Source organism: Mya arenaria, chromosome 2, assembly GCF_026914265.1.
Source record: "Mya arenaria isolate MELC-2E11 chromosome 2, ASM2691426v1".
Taxonomy (NCBI): Eukaryota; Metazoa; Mollusca; class Bivalvia; order Myida; family Myidae; genus Mya; species Mya arenaria.
Window position 1 is genome coordinate 24,027,320 of NC_069123.1, and position 15,081 is coordinate 24,042,400.

Sequence of the window (15,081 nt, forward strand, 5' to 3'; positions counted from 1 at the left end):
TCAACTCATCAGATTATTAAACGGGTAATTGTGACAAGTGTCATATTTCATATTCTTAACTCTACCCATGACTGATAATTGAGGCAAGCGGATTCTGAAGTTTTCTGAATGAGGGGAAATGGTTCTTATTAAGCATGCAGGGTTCTCAAAAAAATGTAAACCTGGCTCATTTAATAGGACATTTACAGTTATCTGAAGTATTGGATTCAACTATTGTAAATATCAGATTTTATTGAGATACTAGCCTAAATTTATGATAACACTCAAGTAAAACTGATGTTCTAACTGAAGTAAGACAATCACCTATTTAAATTTATGAAATGCAAAACTTTGAAGTAGATACATAAATTTTATAAGCTGTAAAATATCACTTGACATATACTCGAGATCTATAAGGGTGAAAAACCTATAAAAAAAAATATGCATACACTTATTGCACAATTTTCTAATAAAGGAATACAATTTCCAGCACTGAATACTTAAAAATTTCATTGTTTTCAACTTGATGATTTTTGAAAATAACTTTCCAAGATGTTGTGCATTTGATAATATTTATATTTGCCTAGTCCTATGTATAGAAAAAATCATGACACTCATATTTTATAACACGTTAGATATTATGACCTCATTGTTTATTTCATTATTGTGCTCTGTTTGGATTAAGGGGACATCATTAAACCAATGATAGACAACATTTACAAACATCAGCTAAGTTTTTTGTTACAACCTTATTTTGTCAGTTATATTTGTTTAAGAAAAAATACTCAGAAGATACTGCTAATTTATACTCGTAATGAATAATTTTTTAAAATGTTGGTATAAATATTGATCACATTTTTTCTTGCTTTTATACTGTATGAATGCAGTAGGGCAATCGCGCAAATAACCGAAAAGAGCCAGAGCGCTTCGTGGAATTTGCTCGCATGCCCTACTGCGTTCATACATCATAAACGCAAAAAAAAAGTGATCAATAATAGAGGGAATTTTGAATAAACACACATAATATTTATTCTAAATTTAAATCAAGTTTAATTGATTTGTTTCGTTATATAGACAATCATATTAACATAACACATAATAGCTGGATTTTAGTGACAGCATATTGCAAGTGTACCCAAAAATATGATTTATGTATTCCCATCAGGCAATGGTCATGAAATATTTTAGTCGCATTAACTTACATGTGATAATTTCTTGGGTCGATTCCGGGACACTCGTCGTAATGTCAACGCACACACCATTTTTTTTAATGGGGACCGTCTGTGGTGCATTCTAGAGCATATCTGGGGCTATTTTAGTCGTTTTAAACGTCGGGGAAAATGTACCTATTTTGACTGCCAAGACGTATTTTTTACTTGACATGGTTTGTTTTTTTATGCATTTTCTTGAAAAAATAAAACCACCAGATATTTTCCCAGGCTTTAAATGAAGTGCTAACCAGGAGGATATGCAGTCTACTTTCGGTTTCATCAAAACAGAAAATAAACAACTATATGGGCACCTGTTTTCCCGCCCTTTTGAGAACATGCGTTACAAAATATTTATTTTTTCATCACATTTAAAACGTTTGCAATTTATGACACACAATATTTTCCAGACGATCAAGAAGATTTTCCAGTCGATGAGCTTTTTTCCGTTTGGAGATGCATATGATTTTGATAGAGACGTGTCAACAATCGGCTGCTTAAAGCGATCATGTGACTTACCATGGTCACGTGATTAAAGCACTCTCTATAACCACGTGTAAACCCCATATCATCAGTTTTATTTCGGCGTTAAAATACACAACGATAGTTTGAAAAAAAAGCTCAAAACACTAAAATTCCTTATGGACACGTAAGTTGTTTAAAGTATAACGATGTATTGACTTTAAAATTTGAATGGAATATGGGATGTTTTCCGTGTTTTAATTTTGTTTTTTTACTCATTTTGTCACTTTCTTTGAACTAACCTTCATGCTCGTTTGTCGGCAAAATGTGTGAAAAATATCAATTCATCAATTAAAAGCTATCATTCATAAGACCAAACAAATCCATATGAAAACAATGAATTTGTATACAAGAACCCTCCCCAACTTGTTAAGCACATCAATAGGCCAACAGATCAAATAACGGATGATTGACGATGACCTCGACGACACACATACAAATTAACGGATTAGTGTCAACATGTCCTGTGTTTTATGACCAGTGTCCCGGACAGGCAAAATAGCTGACTTACATTGGTAAAATTAAGATAATCGATTCCGAGATTATTTTTTTTCGTTTTTTTTATGACTTTCCGGGACAAACATGCACCCTCCGTGACTCCATGACAGAGATATGATTTCCGGGACAATCCCGGAAGTCCGGGACGTTATCACATGTATGCATTAAATTGTCATATAACTTTGAATATATACATAAATATAAAACTGTGTTTATTTCTCAGCACCCAAGACCAAGTATGAATATATTACAAAAATCAATCCCCATATGAGGATTTCTTTAAATACTGGAATAAAAGAAAATTCTTAAGTTGATATAGAAATCCAAATCAGGTCATCAAATAGAAGCTTAAAACAGGATTCTTCTAATGCCTTTATGTCTAAATGGTTTATTAAAAAAACAGGGGGTGTTTTGAAAAGTATTGAAATTGTATTCAGAGAAATATTTTGAGTATTTGTAAAAGGTTATATTCCAATTCCACCATGTTATTGCAAAGGTATTTTGCACAAAATAAGCATTAAATCCATTTAAAAAAAGGTTTGACCTTTTTGAAGACTTTCATCAATTTCGGTAAACAATGACAGAAGTTGTGCATATGTGAACTGCAGGTGCCATTCATGTATATACCATTACGTTATCGCAGTAAGGGATAAAATAACACCTTAACCTCATAAATGTTTGTTGGATATTGACTATTTGTGCATGGAACTAATACAAAATAACATATCAGCTTGTTTGATGACTTTATATAGACATAATATGCTTTAACACGAAATCGCAATTGGAATGAATGACCCAAAAATGGCGACAAAACACTTCATATGTGAAGGACTTGCCATAGAAAACATTGTAAAATAATCTGTCCATGTACGATTATTTGGACTATCAAACAGGGCTGAATACTAAGCTGTTGGCCCTTAAACGAATGCTGAAAAGCCACTGGTGTATCACATGACATCAACATAAAATAATAAATCACTTCAAACTAGCTCTGAGTATAACGCTTCGGGATCATAACGAAGATCCGTTTTTGTCATAGAAACTGTCAAACTGTCAAAACATTCCCCACCCACCCCTACCACAAATGGACTTACCTTTACTTCAAGGTTTTCGAAGTATTCCTTGAGATAACTAACTGGGTTATCCGGACGATTAATACAAAGCTGCACAATGCATTCCTTTAACAACTGCTGTACGTTGTGCTTTTGCACATAATTCTCACACTCGCGCAAACTTTGCTCCTCGTCCGAATTCGCTGCCATGTTTGTGTGTCGGTTTCTGAGGCCTTGACCTTGCACGAGGGACTATGTCAAAATAAAGAAATGTTGAGCAGATGATTTAGTCAAATCGGCTTCATAAATATGGTAAATCTACAAAATTAATCATGTATTTAATATAGCCTGGATTATCTGCCCTGACCATTTCATACCCTTGCTGTGCCGAGTACGCTGAGTACAAGACAAGTAATTAATACTGCTCCGTTAAATTAAGTAATACTGGTAGCTGTTCAGTGAACTGTTTCATTGCAAGATCGCATTATAATTAACCGAGAAAGCACCAAAATATATACTTCATGAGTATAATGGCGTAGCCACTGGTGTGGTGAAATATATTGCTATATATCAATGAAACAAACACCTTTTTCTTTTTAATATACCCTGGTATGCCTAAAATTGGAGTTAAAACTCATTTAATTACTCTTTCAGAAAAAAGCGCACATAACGTCGTTTCTGAAATAACGTCGTTGAAATTGCGTCTCAGCCCTGTGTGTGTGTGTGTGGGGGGGGGGGGGGGGTACCGCTGTGGGGAGCCCACGTTTGAATTGGAATTTTACGATCTTACACTGAAACAAACAATTATCCTCTATGTATTGTCTACAGCTGAAGGAGCCTCGAATTTGACCAGGGTGGTGGTTCTAAAGAAGGCATATTTTCCTTCTTTAGAAAATGTCGGCGCTGTGGGACCATCCTGATTATTCATTAATCGCGGCACTCAAAGCACTGGCTTCGAAATGACCTCTTTAGCGTATAGCCCACCAACCGGTGGCAGTAAAAGTCCTTCTTTTGTATCTGAATTCCACCGTTTAATAGTAAAATGAAAATACAGGGACTAATCAAGTAGTCGAATCTCCAATATAAACCCTGTTAAGACGAACCAATAAAAGAAAAATATAACAATAATACGTCTGGCTTGACCCCCAACGCATGCACTCATGCTGACCCTACTGGTAGTCTTTACTGTTACATTCCATGTTCATTGACGCTGTACCGTGCTGGGCCTCTTATGGGGATTAAATTTGTTTCTGTTCATGGGAAGAGCAGTTCTTATGAATGCTTACTCATAGTTTGCTGTCATGTTATATTCCTGGTTTGCTGTCACTATTTAAATGGTGCATTTTATTATATAACTCTGTGTTCTGTTTGGTTTTATTTGGTTCCTGTTACTTTTTGAGGAAATTCCTATATAAGTTTTAACACATTTCCACTAATGTTTAATTTGCAGTCAATCATAATTTCAGAAAACCCACAACAGCCATCAAACCATACAAATCTGATCTTTTGCCGAAATAACGACACACATTAAATAAAGATACATTACATTTAATTGACAATTTGTTTGTATATGAAATGTGTATGCATAAGAACATGTCAAGTCAAATTTTGTTTGTAAAAAAAGTCTGATAATAAAATTTGTTCAGTATTTATGTGAAAAACTAGAGAAACAAGCTCAGTAGCCAAAGGTTAAACCCCGTTTAATGGCACAGGGTAAACGCCAAAGACATAGAACACTAAAACAAACAAAAAACATAAACAAGAAACATGGAACAACAGCACAAAACTCCACAAACAACACAGTGCATAATAATAGCCACCCAGTTTAAAGAAACGTTGTACATAGAACATTGCTAAAAAGCTACATTAGGGACCACCTGAAATCAACGTAACTACGCATACGAGATTAGTTTAAACATATTTATTTTACAACGATTTTGAAACAAGTAATTACAACATTATATTAACGATTTTACGCGAGAGTGTGGTCTTGTGTTGTGGGGGAAACCGGAGAGCCGGGAGAAAACCCACTTGTCCTGCTTAGTGACCACGAACCAAACTCACATGCGCCCGAGCCGGGAATCGAACCCGGGTCGCCTAGGTGAGAAGCGAGTGCGCTAACCACTGCGCTAACCGGACATCCTCATTTATAATGCTTTTAAGTTCGATTTTCTTAAATTTGTCAATCGCGTCAGGGTTAACATACAAATCATTTAAAGTCACATCTTAATAAAAAAATGTCGTAACATTAAAACTTGCGTTTTTCTCATGTTTAAATATTTTGTTATTAAAAATATTGATTCGCTTTAGGGGCTAAAACCATCCGTGATCACGCTACATTTTTGATGAATTCGGTTCTTGTGAAAGGCTCCGATGGGGCATATTATTCCACTAATAACTGTCTCGTCCAGTATTAATTCAGACCGAATCCCTTGACTCATGAGAATGTTCGCATTGCCTGTCTTTCTCCTAATATGCGTATGAATGTCCATTTCGTCTTCTCTGCCAGAAAGGTAAAACATGTGTCCTTTTTTCATGCCGTTGTATTTCTGTGAGATCTTTAGTTAATATGACTTTCTTTGGTTTACCATCCAATAAATGTCTTATTTTTATTGCATTCTTACGTTGCTGTTTTCGTTGCTGTGAATTTTACGACAACTTTAAATGGTCTCAGATTGTTGTTTGTATTTTCCTCTATTTTACCTAATCTATGATTTTGGATTATTTCTAGTTCAGGGACTTCCATATTTTTTTTTACCTACAGCTTTTCCCATGCATTCACTGTCAGTTATTATTTAATCAGATGACCTAATAATTTCAGATCCCTAAAATAATTCCTAATGTCCATTGTATCACAATAATGACGTAGTCTAAGCAATCAGACTTTACTTCAGGATTCCACATATCACAAAAATCGTTAAAAATCGTTTCAACATACAAATATTCTGGGCTCTTTTGGCTCTTTTTGTGTACCCGCCGTGGGAAAGAGATGGCAACATACTAGTTCTGATGGTGTGGGACTGTTCTAAAGCCAGCAAAATTTTGGCTCTGTGTGCACTGTATTGTCAAGTAGTAGTATTCGGGAGAATACACTTTTGAATAAAACACTGTTTTTCCTACTTTGCGTTAATAGATACTGATCTTGTCGCAATTTAAAATGTCTCACAGTTTTCAATGTTTTAAGTACATTGTTTCTCTTCCCACGGAGTGGGATCAGTGGGTCCAGCATCTCTACCACTATGGAAAAGAAGATATCATCCTGAGATTATTATGTTATACAAACGGTATTGCAAATCGTTTATTTTTAATTCACACTTCGGGTATTATTAACGATACAGTTTTCATACATATCTTCCCTCGCCTCACATATAAGTTGGGCTAATGGAATGACCCCTCATGGTGGATTTGTCCAGTTGCACGCGCAGGTGAAAGTAAATTGTGCAGGTTCTTGTCAGTTTCACGTTGTGGTGGATCCATGGTCTAGAGGTAACACATTTGACTGTGAATCCAGGGCTCGTTACCCCGCTACACCATTAAACAAACTACTAATCGTCTTCCGGGCGGACGTTAAATTGGGGGCCCCGTGTGGCAGTGCTATACACTGGTGCACGTTGAAGAACCAGGGTTGCGCTAACCAGGGTAACATTCTGACTCCAAAAACCTAATTTATATAAAAATCATAAGGGAGCACTCGTCAAAAGGGCCTTTCCCGAGTGCGAGTATAAATAAACTTACACACCAACACCAGTTTCACATGATCTGGCAGTTGCCTGCATAATTAATCTGGCTGTTGTCGCAGACATGTCTCGATGGCTAATGGGCGGTATAGAAGGTTTGCCAGTGATGGGTGGATACGCGGTCTTTGCATGTATTGCCGATGATGTCTGGTGTTGACTCTCAGATGTGCACGTCGTTGGAACTTTGTGGACTAGCCCTAAATTTGCACGCAACCTGGGGAGCATCTGCGACTTGTTGTATACGGAGTGTCTAGTAAGTGTTGTAACTGCTGCCCAGAATGCAACACACGCACTCTCGAGAGAGGGTTTGTAGTGGATCCTAAGTTACGTTTTGTGAGGGCCAGAAAAGCCAGTTTGTGGAGAAATAAGTCACGTAATATAAGCTCCACTTCAGTAACAGTGTAAAGTAGTGTATCTTGGTACACGTACCTAAACAAATGGACAATTTAAGCGATTGTTGTGATTCATTTTTGTTAGTTTGTAACGTGATTCCCAATGATTATTGGTACAGTTTACACATGTATACGTAGTTAAAGATTGTTGGGTCTTATCCAAATAATGTTTCAGTCATAAATTTCCGTCATTAATCCTAGTTTAATGTAATAATCATTGGGCCAAGGTAGTATGGAGAAAAAATAGTAGAATGTCTTTAAATCAGAAGTTCTTTGACCGCTCATAAAAATAGCCGCTAGTCCACCTAAATGGCCGTACACTCGTCTTTTGACGATTTTGATTTTACTATGGCAGGGATACATAAGAAATGTCAAAATAATAAAAAAGTATCCCTGAGCGCTCATTATTGTAGCTAAATAGCCGCATGCAAAAATCGTGTGCCTTTGGCTTAACATTAAGGGGCACGGTGTCGAATGCCTTATAGAAATCAATGATCACAATGTCTACTTGTTGTCCAACGCGTTTTGTTTAAGCAGATCATGGCTGTTGTAAGTAGTTGTGATTCACACGAAAATGCAATTCAAAAGCCGTTGATAAGTGTTTTTGTTGCGTTCCAAATGGTCTGTTAAGTGTTTGCAGTGAATACTACATGCTTAAATAGTTTGCGGGAGATGGAAATCGCCGTAGTCGAACATGGGCGGACAGAATTTGCACTCAGTCTGTCAGCTGGTAGTTTCCTGGTGGGTATGGATGTCGTCGCTTTTAGAAAACCGAACGCGGTGTAGACGCTTTATCTTAAATATTTTCTTTGGGTTAAAATCTAAGAAAATGGCTGCCTCCATGGAGCAGTCTGTGGCAACAAGGGTTTGTGAAACAACGAGTTGTGACAAAGAAGCTAAATTACAGTGTCCAACTTGTATAAAGCTTGGCATTTCTGGCTCATTTTTCTGTAATCAGGTTAGCCATTGTCCCAATGTCTGATTTTATTTTTTTGACCTAGGCGAGTATTTTTTTACCTTCAGTTTTTGTTACTCGCACTATTTGAAAATAATGTTAATATAAATAATGCTAAGGATACAGGCTCTCGAACATTCCCCATACATACTTTTTAAAAAGGCATCATGCTTTTTTCTGCTTTTTGAGAAAACCTGTGTGACGCGTGACACCAAAGAAGCCTAGTCCAAATAATTGTACGTTGACGGATTTTTTTTAGATTTTTGATATGGCAAATCCTTCATGTACAAATTGTTTAGTATCAAAAGTGGGTAGTTGTTCCGATCAGGATTCCGGGTTAAAGCATATAGCGTCTATAAAATATCATAAAAACAAGAAATATTACCAGATAATGTTATTTTATATTAGTTCCGTACACAAAAAAATAAATATCCAACTTATAATTATGAGTTTGACGGCTTTTTTTCATTTCATTCTGTCAAAACATAACGATATGTACATGAAAGGCACCTGCAAGGCTTTAGGGCACAGTTTTAAATCGCTCGGAACATTTCGGCCATGGCCGAGTTGTTACGATTGTATAACGAGGTCTATCTCGAAGCTTTGTCGGAGGAGGCCGAGCTATTACGATTGTATCGAGTTGTTCCCCTTCGCATAATTGTTGTCTGTGTCAGTCAGCTTTCGTTTTATTGGAAAGGTAAACAACTTGTTTTAATGCACTAAATGCTTGTTTAGTGCAAAATAACATTTCACTTACATGGTAAAATATGAATATAACTCTTTATGATCAATTTCAACCATAAAATACTTTACTTAAAACAATTTCAATATTTTTAAAACACCCCCGTTTTTTGCACATTCCCGTTTAGACGTTAGGGATTGGAAGAATCCCGTATAACACGTCTATTATTTTAGACTACAAAGAAGCCCAACAGATCCCTTCAGAGAAATACATTCTCGACCCTGAAGGGGTACACTTGTCTTTGTAATCAGTAAATTCTCAATCCAAACAGAGCCCTTGCTTTGCTAATTTGCAAATTACCAACCAAGAAAACATACATAAAATGAAGGTATATCCACCACTAGCCACAATAATGCACGTTCAGAGAACTTTTTTTAACATTTGGATATTCATTTTTTCCCTAAAAAGCCACAAGGCGGCTGATTCATATCAATGTAAAATATATTCTTCAATTTTAATTCCATAATATATAACACTGCATTGCTAAATAAAAACAAAAATGTTAAACATAAATTATTTTTAGCCAATAGCTTTCTGTTATTACACTTAAAAGTGTTTTATGAAACACAAATTTAGATCGATCTGTCAACAAAGCATCACCAGCAGGTGCCCATTATCTTTCCACTCAATAGACTTAGCGCTGGGATCTGTCATTCTTGGCTAAGAAAACAACAAGTGGGATATGGACACGTAGAGTTGCCAAAACAAAACTCGTCAAAAGCTCTGAAGCGGCTTTTTATATGGATTTATCGGCCACCTACAGCGGACTGTTACACTATGAATGCACATTCGCGGCTTTAAGTGGACCATTACAGTTGTACTATTAACGTACATCCGCTGCCTACAGCAGACCGTTACACCTGTTATAGGCCAAAAAAACCAAACCTTTGGTTCTGGTTACATACCAAATATAGCTTCGGTTGGTCTTATTTTTATGCCCCCCTTCGAAGAAGAGAGGTATATTGCTTTGCACAGGCATGTCGGTATGTCGGTCGGTCTGTCGGTCGGTCGGTCGGTCCGTCGGTAGACCAAAGCTTGTCCAAGTGATAACTCAACAATTCCTGGACGTATGGTCATCAAACTTCACATGAAGGTTGGGCCTGACCGGTAGATGACCTCTATTGATTTTGACCTTTAATGGTAAAATAATTTTAAAGCTTGTCCGAGTGATAACTCAACAATGCCTGCACCCATGGCCCTCAAACTTGACATGGAAATTGGGCCTGACCAGTAGATGACCCCTATTGTTTTTGGGGGTCATCAGGCCAAAGGTCAAGGTCACAGTGACCTTGAATGATAAAAGGTTGTCCGAGTGATAACGTGACAATGCCCGCACCCATGGCCCTCAAACTTGACTTGGAGGTTGGGCCTGACCAGTAGCTGACCCCTATTGTTTTTGGGGCTCATCGGGTCAAAGGTCAAGTTCACAGTGACCTTGAATGATAAAAGGTTGTCCAAGTCATAACTCAACAATGCCTGCACCCATGGCCCGCATAATTGAATTGGAGGTTGGGCCTGACCAGTAGATGACCCCTATTGTTTTTGGGGGTCATCGGGTCAAAGGTCAAGGTCACAGTGACCTTGTATGGTAAAAGGTTGTCCGTGTGATAACTCAACAATGCCTGCACCCATGGCCCGCATAATTGAATTGGAGGTTGGGCCTGACCAGTAGATGACCCCTATGGTTTTTGGGGGTCATCGGGCCAAAGGTCAAGGTCACAGTGACCTTGAATGGTAAAAGGTTGTCCGAGTGATAACTCGACAATGCCTGCACCCATGGCCCTCATAATTGAATTGGAGGTTGGGCCTGACCAGTAGAAGACCCTTATTGTTTTTGGGGGTCATCGGGCCAAAGGTCAAGGTCACAGTCACCTTGAATAGTTAGAGGTTTTCCGTGTGATAACTTGACAATGCCTGCACCCATGGCCCCCAAACTTGACTTGGAGATTGGGCCTGACCAGTACATGACCCCTATTGTTTTTTGGGGTCATCTGGCCAAAGGTCAAGGTCACAGTCACCTTGAATGGTTAGAGGTTTTCCGTGTGATAACTTGACAATGCCTGCACCCATGGCCCTCAAACTTGACTTGGAGATTGGGCCTGACCAGTACATGGCCCCTTATGTTTTGGGGGGTCATCAGGCCAAAGGTCAAGGTCACAGTGAACTTGAATGGTAAAAGGTTGTCCAAGTGATAACTTGACAATGCCTGCACCCATGGCCCTCAAACTTGACTTGGAGGTTGGGCCTGACCAGTAGATGACCCCTATTGTTTTTGGGGGTCATTGGACCAAAGGCCAAGGTCACATATACCTTGAATGATAAAAGGTTGTCCGAGTGATAACTCGACAATGCCTGCACCCATGGCCCTCAAACTTGACTTGGAGAATTGGCCTGACCAGGAGATAACCCCTATAGTTTTTGGGGGTCATCTGGCCAAAAGTCAATGTCACAGTGACCTGGAATGGTAAAAGGTTGTCAGAGTGATAACTCGACAATGCCTGGGCCCATGTCCCTCAAACTTGACTTGGAGGTTGGGCCTGGCCAGAAGATGGTCCCTATTGATTTTAGGGGTCAAAGGTTAAGGTCACAGTGATCTTGAAAGCAAACTCAGCAATTCCTGGACCTATGGTCATCAAACTCGACATGAAGGTTGGGCCTGGCCAGAAGATGACCCCTCTTGACATTGGGGTTATCGGGTCAAGGTCACAGTTACCTTTAACGCAAATCTTCTCCCAGTGATATCTCAACAATGACTTAACCTATGATCATCAAACTTGACATTGAAGTTGGGCATGACCAGGAAATGACCCTTATTGATTTTAGGAGTCATTGGGTCAAAGGTAAAGTTCACAGTGACCTTGAATGCGAAAATGTTTCAAATGATAACTCGACAATGCCTGCGCTCAGGGGGGGGGGGGGCATAATGTTTGACAAACATCTCTTGTCTAAATGGGCTTTTCGCTTATGATGAAATGAACAGTTGCTGCACCACTCATGAAAATATGTGTTTCGGTGCTCACTAAAATATTTATCAAAATCTCACTGAAGCAAACAATTTAAGGCTTCTATATACATGTATCTTTTTTTTTTCAACACACTAACATGATTTTGATCATCATTACATGATTTGCATGACAGAAGTGAATACTGTTCAGCATAGAGCGTAGAGTTTGCTGTGACACAAGGTTTACACATAGCTGCATGTTTCTGAAAGTGCATACATTATTGAACTTACTTCTATCAAAGTTTCATGGATGCACTTTTAATCAAACAAGATTCAAGAACATCTGACTCATCTTTACATATTTATATATTACATATGAATATATGAGCACACCATCAACTATTTCACCTTTTCTAGTAAACAACAGTGGTGTTTAAACCTTTGGTAACTTAACAAAGTTCTGAACATCGGCACAATGTAGAATTTCTTGCAGAAATTTACCAGTGAATTCTTTTCCTTCTTTTTCAGGAATGTTTCAAAGGCTTCTGGGGAGAGCACAAAAAAGTTCATAAGAAAGCTAGTAAGGAAACGTTTATGTTCATTGATGTAAATGTTACACTCACTTTTAGTATTGTTTGATGACAAATTATAATTTTGTTAAGCCAAATAAAAATAATGTTGTGATTATGATTACCCAACCATTCTTTTTTTTAAGTCCCGAGTCCCGAAGATATTTTTTAGTATCATTTTTTAAGTACAAACCATGTGACAGTTCTATTTGTACAAAGTGATACAGTTGACATTCTAGGCAACATTGATGTTAACATATGTATACTATGTAAACAATACATAGATATACATACTTTGCACACAAACAATTTTCCAAAATTAAAGGTCTCCTATCTACATGTACCTAGCCGGTGTTTATTTGCCAGCATGTAACAGTAATCACAACATTGTCTTCTATTTATCTTAACGAAAAAGCATCTTGTAAGGCTGTGTTTTCTCAAATTTAACATTAATATTCATCCCAATTTGAATATTTATAAAAAAAAACACACAAAAAAAATAAAAAATTCAGTGTCTGATATATTAATTTACCAATTGTATTATATATTAATATTTAATCTATAATCAGTGATATTCTTTTGCAGGTAAATGCAAAATTTAATTTGCTTATTCTTGTATTAATGAGATAGATTATTTATTGATCACTGATCGGTGTTGATCCCCCGATTATTGATGATATTATGTTTTTGCTGATTTACTTGATGTTGTTTTCAGAAGGGGAAGACAACCAAGATATAACTGAGGACCAAAAGTCAGAATGGGCGGGCTTCAAGTTTACCGGAGCCCTCAGACCTGGGAAAGTGGTAGGTGAAAGATAGGCATAAATGTTTGTAAATGCCTAGTTGCAGCAGTTTATAACTGAGGCCTAAAAAACATCAACTTTGTTTGTGGTACCCAAATCTGCATATCAAATAGGCCCGAAACCTACTGTTTTTACAGTTTGATGGTAAAGATTTTATTTTATTAGTGTTTGCCATAATATGAAGTTAAATATGATATAATTATATATGTATATTTAGTTAATAAAAACCTTTACACCGAAGATAACTTTCCATTCCCCAATGATTACAATAACTTTCATACATAAAGCCTAATAAAATAACATTAAGCCTAATGAAAAAATAATAAAAACACCTACTTCCCTAGCTGTTTTTGGACAAGATGTTACTCAAATCACATACAAAATTGGCCTTATCTATTTTACCTTGTAATTTTTTTTTCTTCAAATTTATAGCCTTTCAAGATATTCACATGAATTGAAGTGAACTCTTTATCAGTATAATACATATACAATTATATGAACACATGTTACTATTGTAGCAGGGCCCATATTGCTGACTAATTTTTCACTGTTACTTATTGTTCCTGACATGTATGCCGCATGGCTTACAGTAAAAAACAGGCAGTGTCATAATCTATTTTGAGTTTCTTAAAAGCCAGTTTTGCTTCTGCTACAGGGGGATTCTCCCATTTTGATATCAACAAACCCCTCGCTGAAATAGTATCAGCTCTTCAGCTGCCAGGTCAACCACATCCCTGAGTCTTCAAATTTGGAATGATTTCCATGATCAGTAGATTGTTTTCCTATTGTTTTTTGGGTCAGTAGGTCAAAGTTCAAGGTCATGATGACCTTAACTAGAATATAGGAGTATTGTACGACAGATTTTTCACTTTGTTTGTGTACATTGCAGATGAAAAAGCGAACTGCTCCAGACCACATACCTCGACCCGACTATGCCGAACATCCTACAGGTTTGTCTTGAATGATAGGTGCAGAAAACAGGGAATTTTTACCTTATAAGATGATGGTTAATCACTGTGAATCTTTCAGGACCCACCAGTAATTCAATATTTGTGCATTTTCAGTTATTCAATACATAGTACACTCTTGTTATCAGTTATTAAAAATTTTAATAAATTTTATATGTAGTAAGTAGTTGAAGGTTTATCACTGAAAAGTTATGTTTGTTATACATGTGTACAAGTATCACTTTGATATATTACATAAAAGTGTACACAAAGGATATATATATATAACACATATAATAAAAGCATTATTTTGCAAGTAGGTTGTAACTGCATATGGAAATAGAAAGTGTTACCTCAGTCTTGTGTTAAGTCCTTCCAAATGTGTTATACTATCAGGTGAACCCACGTCGGAACGCCAGATGAGAGGGAACCACAATATTAGGATCTTGACTGCAGAAGAACAAGAGGGGGTCAGGCAGGCTTGTAAGGTGGGTGGGGCATCAGATGTTTCTTATTTATGTATGGGTTAGTGGATTTTAACAAATTCTTTTTTGTGTGTGTGTGGGGGGGGGAGATGAAAAAGTCTCTAAATTGGTAAGATGAGAACTGGTCATACTCCAGGAATGGAAAATGGTGCTTGATCGCATGCATGTAGCTGAGTTAGAACTGTAAAATAATTATGTATATGCATGTTGCTGTTAAATTCTTTTCAAAGCTCTAAGTATTACTTGTG

At 37.1% G+C, this 15,081-nt stretch overlaps 2 protein-coding genes across 2 annotated transcripts in view; one reads left to right on the top strand and one right to left on the bottom strand.

Moving 5' to 3' along the window:
- LOC128206489 (cAMP-dependent protein kinase regulatory subunit-like) overlaps nucleotides 1-3,492 on the bottom strand; it is a 103,186-nt gene extending 99,694 nt beyond the window's left edge. The window contains exon 1 of the mRNA XM_052909007.1: nucleotides 3,302-3,492. Coding sequence (XP_052764967.1) covers nucleotides 3,302-3,469 — 168 coding nt within the window. The 5' untranslated portion in view covers nucleotides 3,470-3,492. The remainder of the gene's footprint in view (nucleotides 1-3,301) is intronic.
- A 4,721-nt stretch (nucleotides 3,493-8,213) lies between these two features.
- The window catches only part of LOC128225210 (methionine aminopeptidase 1-like), a 35,079-nt gene continuing 28,211 nt past the window's right edge, over nucleotides 8,214-15,081 (top strand). The window contains exons 1-5 of the mRNA XM_052935282.1: nucleotides 8,214-8,346; nucleotides 12,558-12,609; nucleotides 13,314-13,402; nucleotides 14,291-14,351; nucleotides 14,745-14,836. Coding sequence (XP_052791242.1) covers nucleotides 8,218-8,346; nucleotides 12,558-12,609; nucleotides 13,314-13,402; nucleotides 14,291-14,351; nucleotides 14,745-14,836 — 423 coding nt within the window. The 5' untranslated portion in view covers nucleotides 8,214-8,217. The remainder of the gene's footprint in view (nucleotides 8,347-12,557; nucleotides 12,610-13,313; nucleotides 13,403-14,290; nucleotides 14,352-14,744; nucleotides 14,837-15,081) is intronic.